We start from the raw sequence: 20,484 nt of genomic DNA, 5'->3' as shown, positions 1-20,484 counted from the left end.
CAGCGTTGGGCGCTTGCATCCAGCCAGCCTGGTACAGTGGTCTCTGATGTGATGCGCTAAGGCTTGTGTAATTGGGATCTGTCAGTCTTTTGGGATCCTACCAGGTGCTTGTGACCTGGATTGGCCACTGTTGGAAACGGGCTACTGGGCTTGATGGACCCTCGGTCTGACCCAGTAGGGCAGATCTTTATGTTCTCGTTGAACCAGTCAGATTGCATGTAGTTGCCTCCTCTTGGAGGGTTGGGGAGAATTCACTGCTTTAATGGGACTTGCTCTGTGTTACAGGTCGGGCCAGGTGGGGATGATGGCCTTGCTGATGAGAGTCATTCGCACAGAGAGCCTCCTAGGGCTCTGGAAAGGGGTCTCCCCAGTAAGTGTGAGCTTTGTACAGTCTCTTCTTCCCTAAGTGCCTGCTGTTGTGCACCTTAAGGTGTGCTTTGTTGACAACGTGCTGTCTGCCTCTTGTCTTACAGTCGTTTGTGCGCTGCATCCCTGGTGTGGGGCTCTATTTCAGCACCCTTTACGCCATGAAGCAGCACTTCTTCTCGGACTGCGCCCCTACAGCTTTGGAGAATGTGTTGCTGGGGGCCAGCTCTCGCACCATTGCTGGAGTTTGCATTCAGCCCATCACAGTGGTAAAGACGCGCTATGAGGTGAGCAATAGCCCTGAGCAGTGCCGTGCGTGTAAGGAAACAGTGTCAAGTGATTCAGTAGCTAAGATATTTCTATACACAAAGACGTATGTGCTGTGGCTCTGTCACTTTTCAATTTACTAGTTGTTATATGCACCAGGGGGCACCTCCCGTCATCTGGTTTCTAAGACTGCTGGGACTGTTCCGGTGCACACAGAAGGGAAATTCTGAGTCCTCCCAGAAATACTTGCTGCCACGTCCACTCTGCTCTTCACCCTTTTTGCTTTTTAACCTGGGAGTAAAGGAACAGGAGGGACTTGGAACCCTTTGACAGAATCCTGTATTCTTAACATTCTCTGTGCTTGCCGGGGTCCTCTGAAGGCGCTTTGCCTTTATCCATTCTGAAGCGTCATGGTGTCAGACAGTTTATAGTTTATTTGGTTTTATATACCGTTACATCAGTCGTTAAACCATCACAACTGTGTACATTAACATAGTTAATTACAAACAATCAACCTAATAATTGAAGGTTGACCGTGCCGCAAATGCGCAGTAGAGACCAGCTCTACCGCGCATGTGCGGGCGAGCACGTCGGTCTCAGCCAGCGTCAGAAAAAAAAAAACATGGCGGGTGGCAGCGGCGGCGGCGGGTGGCAGCGGCGGCAGCAGCGACAATAGGGAGGGAGGAGAGAGAGAGAGGGAGGGACGGACTGAGGGGGAGGGAGGGACTGAGGGAGGGAGAGGGAGGAGTGGGTGAGTGGGAGGGAGGTAGGGGGTGGGGAAGAGTGAGGGGAGAGGTGAGAGACAGGGATGTGAGTAAGTGGAAGGGTAAGAAGTTGTGGAGCAGAGAAAAAGGGAGTGGAGGACGGCTGAGGGGGAGGGGATGGGATTGAGAGAGGGTGGGGAGTGACTGAGGGAAGGGGAGAGAGGTGGGAGTGACTGAGGGGAGGGAGGTGAGAGTGAGGGGAAGGAGGCAGTGGGAGACAGAGGGTGAGTAAGACTGAGTGGAGGAAAGGGGAGGAGTGAACGAGGGGAAGGGGGAGAGAGGGAGAAAAAGTGTAGAAGGGTGCTGTGTTAGAAAATGGACTGAAAAAAAAATGTAATGTAGCCCGTTTTAACGGGCTTAACGGCTTGTTAGCTATATAACAAAGACTTCAGTTGATTATAGTTAAATTTCTAAACTCAAAAACATCTTAATATCATAAAACCTCAAGAGTAATAAAACTTAAAACTTAACTACTATGCTGTCGAGAAACAATTAAAACTAAGTAAGTAGTATGCTAAAATAAAATTAACTATAAAATTAAACATCGGTATAAAACAATAGTAAATCTTAAAACATTATTAAGTCATAGGTGTAATAATGACATACAGTTCGATGTTAATGATTTCGGGGGAAAGAGAACTTTTTCCATTTTCATTTTGAGAAATGCCGTAAAACAGTAGCACCAAAACTGTGAGTTGTGTCCCCGCTCATACCATTTGCTGCCTTTTTTTTTTATTTTGGCCTGAACTTCTTCCTGTATGCTGATGATGTGCAAATTCTTATCCCCATTCATAAAACTCTTAAGGATTCCCTGCAATTCTGGGAATCTTGCCTTGTCTCTATTAACTCCCTACTATCCAACCTCCACCTTGCACTTAATGCAGCAAAAACAGAAATCCTCATCATCTCATCTCTAATCAAATAGAACACACATCTCCTCCCACCTCCCTTTCCTCTACCTTAACACACTCCCCATTGCCCTCTGTAAGAGACCTAGGAATCGCACTAGACCAACACCTTAACTTTAAACCACACATTAAGTCTCTACTAAAGGGGGGCTTCTACAAACTCCACATCCTTAAAAAAACTTAAACCACTCCTCCATGCCCAGGATTTCCGCTTAGTCCTGCAGACGACCATCCTTTCTAAATTGGATTACTGCAACTCCCTTCTCTTAGGCCTCCCATACTCCAATATTAAACCCCTACAAATCCTACAGAATGCCATGGCAAGAATCATAACCGACACCTGTAAAAGGGAACACATCACCCCCATTCTAAAGGATCTGCACTGGCTACCCATCCCCTTCCGCATTCAGTATAAAACCCTTACCATCCTTCACAATGCGCTCTATAAAAATAATCCTTCATGGCTCAAGGAAATGCCACGTTTCCGCTCCTCTAATTGCCCCGCTAGAACCACCCTCACAGGCACCCTGCACACCCCACCCCTCAAATCTGCACACCTTACCATTACCAGAGAAAGAGCATTCACCATTGCTGGCCCTACCCTCTGGAATTCACTTCTCACCTGCCTCCACCTTGAACCTTCCTTACACACTTTCAAAAAAGGCATCAAGACTTGGCTTTTCAGGCAGGCCTACCCAGATGCTAACCAAACCTAGACACCTTCCCCCAGTCACTGCAAACTCGTCCTCTATCCTGTATATATGCACATGACCAATACAGAGATCCTATGTACTCCGCCCTTGTTGACATAATTTAAGGAAAAAATGTAAATAAGTTTCCACTGTTATTAAGGAAATGTTTTAAATAAATTACCTCAATTATTATGGTTGCTCCTCTCTCTACTTTCATTGCTGCCCTTTCTCCTCCCTACTTCTCTCGTTCCCGGCCCCACTCTCCTCCTTTCTCTCCTGCTCCCTCTCCTCGTTCATTGTAATTCTTCCTTTCTGAGTTACTTGTAAACCGGCGTGATGTGTCCTACGAATGTCGGTATATCAAAAGTTCTTAAATAAATAAAATATCAGTTAATCCATTTTTATCATGCACCTTTCCAATTTAAAAAAAAAAGTGTTGAAGGTGAATTGCAATCATAAATTGCATAAAAGATTATCAAACAGAATTAAGATTCATGTGTAACATGTCCACAGCGCCCAGCAATGTCTGGCCTGCTGATGGCTGCCAGCTTGACTGGATTTGTCTTCTGTGTCTCCAGAGTGGGCGGTACTGCTATGGAAGTGTGTACAGAGCCCTAAGCAGCATCTATAGCACAGAGGGCATCCGTGGACTCTTCAGCGGCCTGACAGCAACACTCCTCCGTGATGCTCCTTTTTCTGGCATCTATCTCATGTTCTACACACAGACCAAGAAAACTGTGCCGCACGGTAAGACCCCCACCCCTAATCAGCAACCTTCCACCACAGTACTTCTACTGATCCAAGTGGCAGCAAGCAGCCAAAGGGTAAGGTTGCCAGCTTAGTACCCCAAGAAAACCAGCCATTCCACCCTCAAGGGCTCTGGAGACTTGGCTCCTTTACAAACAGGAAGCCCATGTGGTAGGAGGTGGCGGCAAGGCCCATGAGTGCAGTGCTAGGCTTGCAGGCTTCATGCTCGCTTTTACGCTGGTCCTGCAACTGCCACCTTGGCATTCTCCTAAATGCCGGCACCGGGGAGAGCTGAGTTGAGGGAGGTAAGCTTGGAATTGGAGTGGAAAGTGTCTGTTCCTCTGCAGCCAGGCCAATCCACAGCAGTGGGATATGTACTCCTACAAACAAATGGAGATGGAGACAACTGATTCGCTGATATCACCAACATATAGGCCTGCCCCGACATCAGCCTGCCAGTATTTCTCCTTCTCCAGCAGATGGTTGACCTGAATCTCCCTAGTTGGGATTGTCTGTCCTGTTTCTTTAAAAAAATAAATACATTTTGAACCCAGTCTAGGGCTCTCCCTCAGTTGAGCATTTTGAACTGCTGTGCCTTGCCAGGTTTAGGCTTCTCCCCCCCCCCCCCCCCCAAAAACAAAAAGTGGCGGGTTGGGGGAGCTCTATGGTAAAGGCTTGCGCCCTCTCTCCCCTTAGCCACTAGCTCGGTCGTGATTTCAGTCGGTGGATGTCTGAGATCAGGTAAAAAAGAATACAGGGGGCCCTTACCTTCTGTCTGCCACCAGTGCTAATCCTCCTCCTCGCACCTCCGATCTATTTCTGGGGACTGGCGTGGGACGGCGAATCGACGATGCCATTAGTTCGGGCAGCCATTGTACTTCTGGGCTCCTGTTCTGCTGTTCCTGTATGTTGACTACCTGAGGAGAGGTTAGGCCCCTGCGACACATGGCAAGACCGCAGCTGGGGTTTATCTTGTGCACGCGAACGTGCACAGTATAGCCATAGCCAGGAGTTCTGCGTGCACATACACGAGCACAAGTATGCACACAAGATCGTGGATTTTAGTTTTGCATGTACGTGGGTCCTCGACCATGCGCTCTAGTGAGTCGCAAGTGTTTTAGCAGTGCACACGAGAAGGATAATGGTGACAGGGGTTAGAGAGTCTGAGAATCCTCCCATGGTGCAGCTTGCCAAATAAGGGCAATCCAGCCGTCTCTTTCTCTTCGCTTAAATCAGCGGTGCCTGGTGGCTCAAGGAGAATTGTCTTGCAAGGATTGTGTTGCTGTTCAGGCGACCCCTCATCCAACTGAGACTTGATGGAGCGGAGCGCAGAAGGTGATGCGCTGGTCAGTGACAGCCCCCCTCCGGTTCCTGAGGGGCATGGGGAGAGTGCTTTGGTCAGCTCCCATGGACTCAGGGATGGATTCGGCATCCTTTTTCCTGGGTGGAAATTATTTCCAGGGTTTGCAAACCTTTATGAAAGGGCGTCACGAGGGGGACAAATAGCCCTGTAATGAAGGGAAGCATCCTAGGCCTTCCCACTGTACGTGGATGCCTGGAATGCCCTTCCGGAGGAAGTGGTGAAGACCAGAACTGTGACGGACTTCAAAGGGGCGTGGGATAAACACTGTGGATCCATAAAGTCTAGAGGATGTGAATGAAGAGTGGGTAGCTCGCGGGAATGACATCTACTACCTGGAGATAATACCCTTGTTCAATAAACATACACACGGTTAATGCGACTCCAACATTGCTCTAAGCTTCAACGGCAAAAGGAAATGTGGAAAAAAGGATTTGCGTTCACAAAAAGCGGGTAGTAGCTTGCTTGTTACAGCGGTTACTACCCCAAACCAAATAAGCCTGATACTTCACTTTCAATGCATAACTCTCTGCTTCAACTGCAGGGGGAATGAAGAAAAGTGGATCTATATACAGACAACAACCATCAAGGACTGAATTACATAGTCTGGGTAAACAAATAAGCATGGGTGTAGCTCGCTTATTGCAGCGGTTACTACCCCTTACAAATTAAGCTAGATATTTCACTTAGATGCTGCTCCAACACTGCTCTCTACATTAATGGTGGGGGTGGAAGGGAAATAGAACCAAAAGGTTACTAAAAGCTAAGGGGCGGATTTTAAGAGCCCTGCTCGCGTAAATCCGGGCGGATTTACGCGAGCAGGGCCCTGCGCGCCAGTGCGCCTATTTTACATAGGCCTACTGGTGCGCGCAGAGCCCCGGAACTCGCATAAGTCCCGGGGTTTTCCGAGGGGGCGTGTCGGGGGCGGGCCCGATCCGCGCGGCGTTTTCGGGGCGGGACGTAGCATTCCGGGGGCATGGTTACGGCCCGGGGTGGTCCGGGGGCGTGGCTGCGCCCTCCGGACCCGCCCCCAGGTCGCGTCCCGGTGCGCTAGTGGCCTGCTGGCGCGCGGGGATTTAAGTCTCCCTCCGGGAGGCGTAAATCCCCTGACAAAGGTAAGGGGGGGGGGTTAGGTAGGGGAAGTGAGGGGAGGGCAAAAGAAAGTTCCCTCCGAGGCCGCTCCAAAATCGGAGCGGCCTCGGAGGGAATGGAGGTAGGCTGCGCGGCTCGGCGCGCGCCGGCTATACGGAATCGGTAGCCTTGCGCGCGCACCGATCCAGTGTACTTTTGTTTGCGCCTGATGCGCCAACAAAAGTACGCCAAATCGCGCTTTTTGAAAATCTACCCCTAAGAGTAACAGATAAGTATGAGAGAAAAAAAAAAGTGTGAAGCTTGCTGGGCAGACTGGATGGGCCATTTGGTCTTCTGCCATCATTTCTATGTTTCTATGTCTAAGTCGGGCAAGGGCCGTAAAGAGAGACTTGACGGATGATCCAGGAAGGAGTTGGGGCTCCTCAACTTTAGAGGGAGGTGAAATCCCACCTGACTTGGAGCCACATACATCTCTGCTTTATTTTCTTCCTCTGGGTTCGGTTTATTAGCTCCGACCTGAAAACACTAGTGGATGGGAGTGGAATTTTGGGTCACCTTAAGTAAGGCATCCAGTTTTTATTGCCACTTCTGGAATCAGTGCAGGAGTTGGTTAATCTTGCGAAGTATGCCCTAGTGGAAAATTTTAAAGGGGGGTAATATCTGGCAGGCCTGTAACCCCTAGACCCAAAGGCAGTTGGATTCCCGGAGGTTGATGCTCTGGTGTGCATCATCACAAACCACCATCCTGGTCGAAGGGGGGCATCTCTGAAGTTGTTCAGGATGGAAAAGTTGAGGCTATTCTTAAAAAGGCATTTGAGGCAGTGGCAATACATTTACAAGTAGCTACTTGCTGTTCTATGGTGCCTCAAGTAGGTTTGCATCTCACTCAGGCTTGCATTGGAACCGGGAGCCGCATTTCTACATGATGAGAGCTGTGACTCTGACTGCCAGAGGAATAGCTTCTGTTATAGCGGCAAGACGCCTTTAGTGACTGTAGACCTGGTCGGCAGATATGATTTCTGAGTCAAATTTGACACAGTTGCCTTTTCAAGGTTCTCTCTCTTGTTCAGAACTAAGTTGGAGAGGATAGCGAATTGATGGAATGATTCCAAGATTCTGCATTTGCAGGAGCACTAGAGAGCAGCTACACGCTCTTTTTAGGCGAGGGACCACTCTAGGGATTCCCGTTGTTTTCGCCTTTACAAAGGATCGATGAATCAGAAATCATGCCTCGAAGGCTTACAGTCCTTTCAACCGGAGAGCTGAATAAGTACTCTGGCTCTGGTGCCGGAGCACCTCAGACCTTGCAGTGAAGGTGTGGGGGTCCACCTACAGGTTGCAAAGATAGGCTGGTGACTATCTTGCTTTTATCCAAGATGGACCCAGTTTGCGACAGATCAGCAGGTCTTGGAGGTAATGAGAGATGGCTGGGCTTTAAAGTTTTTTTGACGTCCTCCTGATAACCGTATAGGTTATCCATGCAGCTCATTAGTGAGGAGATGTGCAGTAGAAAGAAGGCTGGCAGACCTCAGGGCCGTAATTCCAGTTCCCACACTGCAGGAAAATGCTGGGTGATATTCCATCTGTTTTATCATGCCCAAAAAGAAAGAGGAGGGGTATTTTAAATGCCTTCTGCATCTGAAAAGGATCAAATGGCATTTGCGCGTAGCACACTTCAGAGAGGAACTTTGCACTCCATCATGGCAATGCAGAAAGATGACTTTCTCCTGTCTCTCAGTCTGACGGAAGCATATCTACATATCCTGGTATGACAGGAATGTTGGCGGTTTCTGCATTTTTGCCATTTTAGAACAGCATTCAGTGTCACTCAGAATGTTATCCAGGAACATGGAGATAGTAGCAGCATCTCTGCGCAAGGAAGGTATTTTGGTCCATCCATATCTGGATGGCTGGGTGATTCAGACCAAGCTTGTGGAATAGAGTCAAGGGGCATCTCACAAGGTGATCTGTCTATTTTTTGAGCTGGGCTGCAAAGTAAACTTAGCCAAAAGTAGTATACAGTCAACACAGACTTGTTCTGCCTCAGAGTGAGATTCGATATGGTACGAGGTAGGACTTGCCAGAGCAACGTATCCGACAATTGGAAACTCAGGTTCAATCCTTGAGATTGGCCATCTGTCCAACGGTGGTTGCTGGTGCAGCATCTTTTTCAGCTCAGTCTATCGATGGGACCAGACGTATCTGGATCTGGTGGCATATTAGCAAAACATCATGGTTCTGTAGTTGCAGACAGGATCCGAGGACGTTAGAAATCAATGCTTTTGTTTTGAAAGGGGGCCATGGAGCGAGATGATATATGGGTTCCCTCTCTGGCAGATGTTTAGCAGTTTAATGTGCAGGATTGCAAGTCTTCCTGAGTCTGTATGCCTGGTGGCTTGGACTGATCACAGAAACTGTGTTTTGGTTACTGTTATATAATCCTATGGGGCAGCTGGTCCCGAAGGATCTTCTACAACAGGAACTGATCATACATGCAAATTTGGGTCTATTTTGTCTTACAATTTGGCCCTTGAAAGGGCTTGACTGCTGAGGCTTGGTTGTTTTCCAGCAGTGGTGTGTCACTGCTCCGAGCTAGGAAGTTTTGCACATCTCTGACTTATATCAGGGTTTGGAGAGTGTTCAAAAGTTGATGAGGAATGATAGACTTTCACCCTGTGAGTGGAAATACCGTTAATCCTTGGTTTCTTTAGGAAAGATTAATAAGGGTCTGGCCCTAAACTCCTTACATGTTCTGATTGTAGCACCATGTGTTAGAGGTCGTATTTATGTTAGACCTTTGCTCTCCCATCTGGATGTGTCTCTGTTTTTGAAGGAAGTTCAACATCTATGTCCTTCTTGGCGTCTGCCAGTGCCACTTTGGGACCTTGGCCTGGTGTTGAGTTTTTTGGCAGGCCCTACCTTTGGTGGCTGATTGGTCTCTTCTTACAGCTACTTACCTTGAAAATTGCTTTTTTACGGTTGCTGTGTGTTCAGTGAGGTGAATTTCCAAGCTGTCAACTTTATCTTGCTGTGAGCCTTTTCTGTGGATAACTCCAGGGGTAATGCAGATCAGGTCTATACATTCTTGGTTGCCAGACATGGAGTTGGAATTTCACTTGAATTAGTCTGTTTCTCTGCTGGCGCTGCTCAGGGGCAGAATAGAGCGGGAATAGGTCATTATGTGCCTTAAATATGAAGCGACATTGTTGCAGACCTGAGGGTTGCCTGCTACCAGCAAAAGACTGTTCTGTCTCCATGGTGGAGACAGACATGGAGAACCTGTGTCGCAGGCTACAGTGGCCCATTGCGTTAAAGGGGTTGTCATAGCAGTCTATGTAGGTGCAGAGGTACCATTGCCTGGGCAATTCAGGGTGCGTTTCATTAGAGTGCAGGTGGTCTCGGATGGAGACTCGACTACGGTCTCATTTCAAGATTTGTCGGTCAGCAATGTGTTCCTTCTTCCATACTTTCTCCAAGCATTATGGCTTCAATGTTAAAGACCAAGCGGATGTGGCCTTTGCGAAGGCGGTGTTGATGGGAGCACAGGCAGCTTCTCATCCATTTTGGGAGTAGATTTGGTACATCCCACCGGTGTGGCTTGGCCTACCTGAATGCAGAGGAAGATGAAATTACTTACCTGATAATTTCCTTTCCTCTAAGGAAGGCAGGCCAATCCATAATCGTGCCCCGGGCTGCCTAATTGTGGCTTGGTTTTCAATTCATCTTTTTATTCAGAGACGATGCAGATGGTTCCTTGTTCTGAGTTGTTTTTGAAGGTCTGCTAAGTGAGAACCAGCCTATGTAATCAATTGTAATTGATATTTTACCTGAGCTCAGTGTTTCCGAGTTAAGTGGAGGTAACATTGTTGACTATTAAGAGTCAGGTATAATCAGTTGTCCACAGTTTGCTTATCTAGAGATAGTGGCAGGCTGATATCTGAGCAGAGCTATAAGTCGGTGACATCAGCAAGTCAGTTGTTTTCATCTCCATCTGCTGGAGAAGTGCAAAACCCACCGATGTGGATTGGCCTGCCTTCCTTAGAGGAAAGGAAATTATCAGTTAAAAAGTAATTTCACCTTGCCTGAGAAGGCTGGGGATTGGTAGCATTTACATTGCCGGTATTAAGCTCTTGCCAGCCTCCCTATAAATGCAGGTTTATTAGGAGGTTTCAAGAAGCCTTTGTTTTTGGAAGAACATGAAAGGGCTTCAGCTTGATCCTTTTCTACAGGGGGGGAAGCCCTTTGAGGAAGTGAAGGCATGGTACGTGTGCAGGGCTTTAAAATTCTGCCCTTAAATGAATTCTTTGCTTGTGTTTACTAATGAGGATGTTAGGGAGATACCAGTTACAGAGATGGTTTTAAAGGGTGAGGGGTCAGATGAACTGAACCAAATCACTGTAAACCTGGAAGATGTGGTGGGCCAGATTGCTACTCTTTAGTTTGTCAATCATCCCCTGCCTCAACGACAGTAGCTTCTACCTCCAAGATGGGGGGCTTTGAAAGATCTGGGTGGTGGAGATAGGAATCAAGTGGAAGTACTGGTTTGAAAGATTCAAAGGCCTGAATGGTTTTTGCTTTCAGTGTGGACAATGAATGGACCCTGTCCTAAGGGGAATCTTCCTTGGAAGGGAATTGCATGGACAGTCGCCGGAGCTATGAGGTGGCAGGGTTCAAGGCTGTTGCTACATATGTCTATAACAGTTGAATATTGGAACAGCCAGCCCGGCAGGTCAGGCAAGATTGTTTGGACCACAGTGAGGAACAGTGCTCTTGGCAGGAAAGGACCCAATAGGCCATTCGCAATGTACCCCAATTTTATGGCAGGTTGGTGGAGCCTGGCTTTGTAATTTCCTGAGAAGTCTTTCATAAGGGACTTTGTCAAATGCTTTCTAAAAATCCAAATACATTTGACAAAGTCCCTTATGAAAGACTCCACAGGAAATTACAAAGCCATGGGACAGTAAACAATGTTTTACTGTGTATTGGGAACTGGGATAAGGACCTTTAATATGGTGGTGTCGTGGAAGTAAAAGTTTAATGCAGAATGGGACTCGAAACATAGCACTATGATGGGGATCAAGCATAATCATACAGTACAAATAAGTTGACTCTGATTTTTAGTTTCAGCACTATTTTGGATTTGTGGACTAAAAGATATAAAAATCTCGTAAAAGGACCATTGTTTTGAGTCTTTTGAAATTTAAATCATTGAACTCTTCACATTAAGGTCCGATATTCTCAATATTCTGCAAGTATGTTTATTGATAAGTCTTCTTGTGGGATTTGTTTACATTATAGTTACACCTGACATATCTCCCATGCTGCTTTACAGTTTTTCATCATCAGCATTTCTTTATCTACAGAATCCCCTCCCTGTACAGGTGAGTGACTTGGCCGAAGCAGTGATGCTCATTGTCCTTTTTGCTCCCTCTCAGACCACCTGAACCCAGCCCTCACCCCATTGGTGAACTTCAGTTGCGGAGTCCTTGCCGGTATTTGTGCGTCGATTACAACGCAGCCTGCCGATGTTATCAAGACACACATGCAGTTGGCACCCAAGAAGCACCGCTGGACAGGCCAAGCTGTGGCTTTTATCTTTAAGGTATAGCTGAAGAAAATATTGAATACTGTCTCTGAACTCCCTTTTTTTTTTTTTTTTTTTTTTTTTTTTTTTTTTCCTGCTCACATGGTGAAATTTAGTCTGTCTTGATTTCCTTTCCCTGAATCCTGCTACACCTGTCCAGACATGGATTTTCTTTCCCTACTAGCAGATGGAGATAGAGGATGCACCTTTCTCTGTGACATAATCACTGGTAGTTACCATGGTGCAGTTTCAGCAAAACGCCATAAGAGAAAAGAAAATAACTGATTTAAACTCTTAAATAACAAGTACATAATTTGAAACACTTAACGAAGGATACTCCAAAGAAATGATCCTTCCAAACTTTTCTTGGATTAATGAAGAGGAAGAAAAAGGAAAAGAGGCAGTAAAGTAACCTTCCCGTTTCCTCTTATCAATCTCTGTAAATTGAGGTATACTGCTTCAGACTCCAAATGTCCATCTTTTTGGGAAGGTTCTGGACTGGTGTAGCAGGATTCAAGGAAAGGAAATTATCAGGTAAGACTAAATCTCTCCTTCCTTTTCATCCTGCTACACCAGTCTAGATGTGTGGGAAGTACCCAAACCCAATTAATCTGAGAACACCAGCTCCAAAGGCTGCATTCTCTTTTGCATGAACATCCCAGGTTGAAATGTTTAGTGAAACAATGTAAGAAAGACAAAGTGACCACCTTACAAATATCCTCCAGGACAAAAGCAGAAGCTCTGCTGTTGCGCCTGTCAATTGCAGACGACTGCGACCTTTGCTGCTCACCTCTCTTTTCCCTGCTACAGCAATTCTCAAGGCCATGGTGGCCTCAGCCTGCAAACGCCGCCTGCCTTGGCGTCCCCGGGACAGTGTGGGCGATCCCGTCTGCCATCTTGAGTTGGGGATTACTTAGGGCACACGCGCCAGGCCCTCTCTTAACCATGTCATGGCGGGAACCTCAGGGCGTCCCTCCGCATGACGTCACCCGCCAAAAGTATTTAACCCATCCAGCCTATGCTTCCTACGAGTTAGCAAGGACTTCCTTCCTGCTTATTCCACTCCATTCGGAGACGCTACGCTTCGCTACTTGAACTGCTGCCTGAACTTAGAATGCCTTAGGTATCCATTCCTCGGGGGCCTTGTTATGTTCTGGCTATCTGCTCCTCGGAGGGCCTTCCTGCCTGGAGATTCCTGTCATCCTTATTCAGGACACTGCTAGTTCAGCTTTGTGAATACTATCATCGCTTCCACCATCTTGCTGACGGAACTGCCGGTGTGCCTCGGGCCACTACCGTGCTCATCCCAGCTACCTTTCTACACTCCTGAGTAATTACCATCATCTACTTCGCTCTGCTGACCTTCTGCACCTCTCTGAACTACTACTTGCTGATTCTCAGCATACCCTGCGCTGCCGGCCACTACCGGATCCACCCTAAGGGATATCATCTTGAGAGAAGTTCCCTGGCGTACCCCGCTCTGCGGGCCACTACCACGGATATCAACATTGAGCAGCCTGTGTGATGAAGCCCCAGATAGTCAGAGGCGAAAACAGTGGGGTGTTAAAAAAAAAACAAAGAATCCGGGTAAACAGCAGAGGGTGCTGAAAGCAACAATGAGAACTACAACTCCCAGGTTCTTAGAGCCACCACCTGACCTAAGGGCCCTGGAGAAACAGGAACAGCTAGCTGAAGTCGGTGAGATTGAATCTGACACACCTGAGTCCATGGCCGTGGAGGAGGAGGAGGGCGTGCCAGGCTGGTGGGAATGGGCTGAAAAACCCAGCGCCTCAGAGTAGGAGGGGGAGGAAATGGAGGTGGACTCTCTGACGGAAGAGTCCTTGGACTCAGACATGGAGGTAGAGTGAGTAACTTGGAATATTGGGGGAAGGGCTGGTTTAAAAGTGTGAAGCCTATTTTTCTGTTATGTTTAAAAGTTAAAGTTGCAGCCCATCATAAGTCTGTTGGTTTGGAAGGCTGGTATCCATTTCACAATGAGGGGAGCTGGGGTATGTGTGCCCTGTTCCCACGAAAGGAACAGTAGCAGCAGGCTGCAAAGCCCAATCAGTATTTTTGGATGTTCCTGAGAACCGGAGAGGTTGTTGAAAACCCCAGGGGTAAACTACGAGGGGAAGAAGCAAACTAACAGGCTTCAATACAGACTGTTTCTGTAATCTGTCTTTTCTTTCTTGTGGGACATTTGAGAGTGAAGACTGCCATGCCCCAGCTAATCTCAGCTGGGGCCTAAACCTGGCTAGTGCAGCGGGGGTCGGAGGATAGGCCCAGGACTTTGATACAGTCTCACACAGGAGACTGGTGAATAAAATGAGAAGCTTAGGAGTGAGTGCCGAGGTGGTGGCCTGGATTGCAAACTCGTTGACGGACAGAAGACAATGTGTGATGGTAAATGGAACTCTCTCTGAAGAGAGAGCGGTTTTAAGCGGTGTACCGCAAGGATCAGTGTTGGGACCGGTCCTGTTCAATATTTTTGTGAGCGACATTGCGGACGGGATAGAAGGTAAAGTTTGTCTTTTTGTGGATGACACTAAGATCTGCAACAGAGTGGACATGCTGGAAGGAGTAGAGAGAGTGAGACTGGATTTAAGGAAGCTGGAAGAGTGGTCGAAGATATGGCAGCTGAGATTCAATGCCAAGAAGTGCAGAGTCATGCATATATGGGGAGTGGAAATCCGAATGAACTGTATTCGATGGGGGGAGAAAGGCTGTTGTGCATGGAGCAGGAGAGAGACCTTGGGGTGATAGTGTCTAATGATCTGAAGTCAGTGAAACAATGTGACAAGGCGATAGCTAAAGCCAGAAGAATGCTGGGCTGCATAGAGAGAGGAATATCGAGTAAGAAAAGGGAAGTGATTATCCCCTTGTACAGGTCCCTGGTGAGGCCTCACCTGGAGTACTGTGTTCAGTTCTGGAGACTGTATCTCCGAAGGGACTGGGACAGGATGGAGGCGGTCCAGAGAGGGGCGTCCAAAAAGGTGGAGGGTCTTCATCGAATGACTTAGGAGGAGAGATTGAAGAATCTAAATATGTACACCCTGGAGGAAAGGAGGAGCAGAGGTGATATGATACAGACTTTCAGATACTTGAAAGGTTTTAATGATCCAAAGACAACGACAAACCTTTTCCATCAGAAAAAAATCAGCAGAACCAGGGGTCACGATTTGAAGCTCCAGGGAGGAAGACTCAGAACCAATGTCAGAAAGTATTTCTTCATAGAGAGGGTGGTGGAGGCCTGGAATGCCCTTCCGGAGGAAGTGGTGAAGACCAGAACTGTGAAGGACTTCAAAGGGGCATGGGATAAACACCGGATCCATAAAGACTAGAGGATGTGAATGAAAAGAGTAGGTGGCTCACGAATGACGGCTACTACCTGGAGATAATATCCTTATTCAATAAACATACACACGATTAATGCGACTCCAACATTGCTCTAAGCTTCAACGGCAAGAGGAAAAGTGGAAATAAGGATTTGCATTCACAAAAAAGTGGTGAGTAGCTTGCTTTTTTACAGCGGTTACTACCCCAAACCAAATAAGCCTGATACTTCACTTTCAATACATATCCAGCATAGCTCTCTGCTTCAACGGCAGGGGAGAAAGATTGATACTTCACGCATATCCAGCATAGCTCTCTGCTTCAATGGCAGGGGGAATGAAGAAAAGTGAATCTATATACAGACAACCAACAACTGGAAATTGAATCCTTAATCAAGAAAATGAAGCCATCGTCACATCCAACTGACCAAATACCTACTAAACTCTTACTTACCATGCCAAACACCATAGCCAAACCACTGGCAGACATCATAAATTGTTCCCTCGCACAAGGATCTGTTCCGGACTCTTTGAAAACCGCTTCTCTAAAACCATTACTAAAGAAATCCAATCTTGATCCAGCCAACCCCGCAAACTTTCGCCCCATCGCAAATTTACCATTTATCGCCAAACTAATGGAAAAATTAGTCAACAACCAACTTACAGACTATTTAGATTCTCACAACATTATCCTTCCTTAATAGTTTCCGAAAACGCTTAAACACGGAAACACTCTTACTCTCGTTAACAGACAACATCCTGATGGGCCTAGACAAAGGCCAATCCTACCTTCTGGCCCTTCTCGACATCTCCGCAACGTTCGACACAGTAAACCATGCAATCCTCATCAACTGTCTAACGGAAATCGGCATCACAGGCTTGGCACTCAAATGAAATGGTTCAAATCTTTCCTCAATAATAGGAAATACAAGGTGAGAATAAACGATAAAGAATCCCAGCCCATCCCTTCCAACCATGGCGTACCCCAGGTATCCTCACTATCCCCCACACTGTTTAATATCTATCTGTTACCCTTATGCCAGCTCCTAGAAAGCCTCAACCTAATTCACTTCGTATACGCTGACGATGTGCAGATCCTAATCCCTATCACTGATCCCACCTCCAGCACCCTGCACTTCTGGAACAACTGCCTTCGCTCCATCAATAATCTACTCTCAAGTCTCAATCTAGTTCTTAACACTTCCATAACAGAACTGCGAGTCATCTCTCCTAATGACAACAACCCCCTTACCAGCAACCCACTCTCACCATTAGTAAACCAAGTGAGAGACCTAGGAGCTACTCTTGACACCAGAATGAACTTCAAAAAGTTCATTAACAACACCACCAAAGAATGCTTCCATAAACTTCATGTCCTAAAACAACTAAGACCTCTCCTACACTTTCAGGATTACCGTTCAGTACTACAAGCCATACTGTTTTCAAAGATCGACTATTGCAACGCGCTTCTCCTCTGCCTTCCGTCCTCAACGAAACCACTACAGATGCTTCAAAATGCCGCAGCCAGGATCCTTACAAACTCTCGTCGTAAGGACCACATCACACCAATCCTAAAAAACTTACACTGGTTACCTATCAACTATAGAATTCTGTTCAAGATCCTGTCCATCATCCACAAAAACAACTATCATCGATCTACACTCCAACTCAAAATACCACTCAACTCCACGCTTCCACAAGACCAATCAGATCGGCATACAAAGGATCTCTCCAGGCTCCCCCTATTAAATCCACTAGTCACACCTCCATTCAGAAACGAGCCTTATCAACTGCTGGACCTTATCAATGGAATCTTCTTCCCCCAGAACTTCACCAGGAACAATGCCCTTTCTCCTTCAGAAAGAAACTAAAAACTTGGCTGTTCATTCAAGCCTTCCCTTGATGGGTCTCTCCACAACTAGCGTAATCTCTCACCTCTCATTTTCTCAGTTCCCCACCCCTCCCCTTCTCCTAGATCGTTCCTGCCACAGTTCGATTTACAGAGCAGGCCATCATCTAAGTTGTATCTTACGTGGATTGTTTCGTTCGTTTCTCTTGATAGAATTATGTTATGTTAAACTAATATCTTTCGCTCTTAACTCTCCCATACTGTAAATCCCTTATTCATTGTAACTTTATCTTCTATTTAATTGGTTTACCCCTGGTTACGCTGTAAACCGGTACGATAAGACCTTCGTCTTGAGCATCGGTATATCAAAAGAATTTAAATAAATAAGAACTAGAAGGCTGGGAGAAAATGAGATGTGGGCCAAACTAAAAAAAAGCAATTACCAAGGCAACTAATCTATATGTTAGGTTTCATTTTTCTCTTGCTTTTCTTTACTTTTCTATCTGGTTCTCAAAGGAGGTGGCTGATAAAATAAAAGCTAAAAGAACAGCATTTAAGAAATATAAAGGAACCCAAAGGGAGGATCATAAACAAGCATATCTGGTGGAACTGAGGGAGACGAAGAAAGTAATCAAGACAGCAAAAAGTCAAGTGGAAGAAAGGATTGCCAAATAGGTAAAGCGAGGTGACAAAACATTTTTCAGAAACATCAGAGAAAGGAGAAAAATCCAAAGTGGTATAGTGAAATTGAAACGTGAAAAGAATCAATGTGTGGAGAGAGATGAAGAAATGTCAGAAATATTAAACGAATACTTCAGTTCGGTGTTCACTAAAGAGGTCCCTGGAGAAGGTCCATCACTAGTTAACAAGAAACTGGAGGGGAGTGAAGGAGATGAAACTCCATTTACAGAAGAGAATGTATGGGAAGAGCTAGGAAAATGGAAAGTGGACAAAGCCATGTGGCCTGATGAGGTTCATCCCAGGATACTGATGGAGCTCAGAGATGTGCTGGCAGGTCCGCTGCATGACCTGTCCAATAGATCCTTAGAAATGGGAGTGGTGCCGAGTGATTGAGAAGAGCGGTGGTGGTCCCACTTCACAAGAGTGGGAGCAGAGAAGAGGCTGGAAACTACAGGCTGGTTAGCCTCACCTCGGTGGTGGGAAAAGTAATGGAGTTGCTGCTGAAAGAAAGAATAGTCCAGCAATTTTTCTGACTGTAGATAGTTCACTAGAGGCAGCATGGATTCACCAGGGGAAGGTCCTGTTAGACAAATCTGATTGACGTTTTTGATTAGGTGACTAGGGAATTGGATCAAGGAAAAGTGCTCAATGTCATCTACATGGATTTCAGCAAAGCTTTTGATAAGGTCCCGCACAGGAGGCTTGTGAATAAAATGAGAAGCTTAGGAGTGACTGCCGAGGTGATGGCCTGAATTGCAAACTGGTTGATGGACAGAAGACAATGTGTGATGGTAAATGAAGCTTACTCTGAAGAGAGCAGTGTTAAGCGGAGTGCCTCAAGGATCGGAGTTGGGACCGGTCCTGTTCAATATCTTTGTGAACAACATTGCGGATGGGATAGAAGGTAAGGTTTGTCTTTTTGCAGATGATACTAAGATCTGCAACAGATTGGACACACCAGAAGGAGTGGAGAGAATGAGACTGGATTTAAGGAAGCTAGAAGATTGGTCGAAGATATGGCAGTTGAGATTTAATGCCAAGAAATGCAGAGTCATGCATATGAGGTGTGGAAATCCGAAAGAACTATATTTGATGGGGAGGGGGGGTGGTGAAGGGCTGATGTGCACGGAGCAGGAGAGAGACCTTGGGGTGATAGTGTCTAATGATCTGAAGTCTGCAAAACAATGTGACAAGGCGATAGCTAAAGCCAGAAGAATGCTGGGCTGCATAGAGAGAGGAATATCTAGTAAGAGAAAGAAAGTGATGACCCCTTGTACAGTGCCTTGATGAGACCTCACCTGGAGTACTCGGTTCAGTTCTGGAGACTATATCTCCAAAGGGACAGAGACAGGATGGAGGCGGTCCAGAGAAGGGTGACCAAAAAGGTGGATGGTCTTATGAGGAGAGATTGAAGAACCTAAATATGTATACCCTGCAGGAGAGGAGGAGCAGGGGTGATATACAGACTTTCAGATACTTGAAAGGTTTTAATGATCCATGGTCAACAACAAACCTTTTCCATTGGAAAAAATCAGTAGAACTAGGGGTCACGATTTGAAACTCCAGGGAGGAAGACTCAGAACCAGTGTCAGGAAGTATTTCTTCACAGAGAGGATGGTGAATGCCAGGAATTCCCTTCCGTAGGAAGTGGTGAAGACTAAAACTGTGAAGGATTTCAAAAGGGCATGGGATAAACACTGTGGATCCATAAAGGCTAGAGGATGGGAATGAAGAGAAGAGCCATGGGAGTGGCTTGCTGGAATGGTGACTACTACCCTTACTCAATAAGCCTTCAAATGGTTAATGCAACTCCAACATTGTTCTCTGCTTCAACGGCAAGGGGAAATGTGGAAAAGAGGATTTGCATTCAGACAACAACCAACAAGGACGGAACTACACAGTCTGGATAAACAAATAAGCATGGGGGTAACTTGCTTATTGCAGCAGTTACTACCCTAAACCAGTTAAGCCTGATACTTCACTTTGAATGCATAAACAGCGTTGCTCTCTGCTTCAACAGCAGGGGGAAATATGGAAAAGAGGATTTATTTTCAGACAACATCCAACAAGGCATTGATCTGTGTAGTCTGGGTAAACAAGCATCGGGGTAACTTGCTTGATGCGGCGGCAGTTACTACCCTTAACCATTAAACTTATGCTTCATCTTGGATGCAACTCCAACATCACTCTCTGCATCAACGGCAGGGGGTGGCAGGAAATTCGAATCAAACAGTTACCAACAAGGGCCTTGAACTTGGAGGTCGGTGAAAAACAGATAAGTGTGGGAGCTTGCTGAGCAGACTGGATGGGCTGTTTGGTCTTTTTCTTCTGTCATTTCTATGTTTCTATATGTGGTATCGTCTTTTCATTTAAATCAGTCAGTGGAACTGCCATACTTTCCGGGCTCTGTCCCTTCCACTTCTCAGTCCAAAGAGTTGCGGAAGTTGGATGTAAAGAGGGCTCTTGCGTTACTTAGAGGTGACGAACAGTTTCCACTTGTCTGATCATTTTTTTGTTCTGTGGAGTGGCCCTAGACGGGGGCAGAAAGCCTCCAGGAATACTATTGCGCGGTGGTTGAAGGAGGCCATTAACTCTGCATATGTTACTCAGGGTCGTTTGGTACTGGCTGGTCTTTGGGCGCATTCTACCCTTTCACAAGCAGCCTCTTGGGCCGAATGCCAGCAAGTATCGCCACAAGAAATCTGTAGAGCGGCTGCTTGGAAGTCTTTGCACACTTTTGCCTGGCATTACCATTTGGATGTCAGGTTCCAGAGCCTGGCAGTTTTGGCGAAAGTATATTCCGAGCGGGACTCTCGCAGTCCCACCCACTATAGGGAAGCTT

The 20,484-nt window shown here is 46.5% G+C and overlaps 1 protein-coding gene across 6 annotated transcripts in view; it reads left to right on the top strand.

The window, feature by feature from the left end:
* The window catches only part of SLC25A38 (solute carrier family 25 member 38), a 69,460-nt gene that overhangs the window by 25,431 nt on the left and 23,545 nt on the right, over window positions 1–20,484 (top strand). For all 6 annotated transcript variants that reach the window (XR_003854682.1, XM_029590408.1, XM_029590409.1 and 3 more), the window contains exons 3-6: window positions 286–370; window positions 474–653; window positions 3,576–3,744; window positions 11,632–11,798. Coding sequence is in view for 5 of the 6 variants with exons in the window: in XM_029590408.1 (XP_029446268.1) it covers window positions 286–370; window positions 474–653; window positions 3,576–3,744; window positions 11,632–11,798 (601 nt within the window). In the remaining variant the exon portion in view is untranslated. The remainder of the gene's footprint in view (window positions 1–285; window positions 371–473; window positions 654–3,575; window positions 3,745–11,631; window positions 11,799–20,484) is intronic.

Source organism: Rhinatrema bivittatum, chromosome 2 (genome assembly GCF_901001135.1).
Source record: "Rhinatrema bivittatum chromosome 2, aRhiBiv1.1, whole genome shotgun sequence".
Lineage (NCBI taxonomy): Eukaryota > Metazoa > Chordata > Amphibia > Gymnophiona > Rhinatrematidae > Rhinatrema > Rhinatrema bivittatum.
Note: the sequence above shows the minus strand (reverse complement) of the source record. Positions and strands in the feature narration are given on the sequence as shown.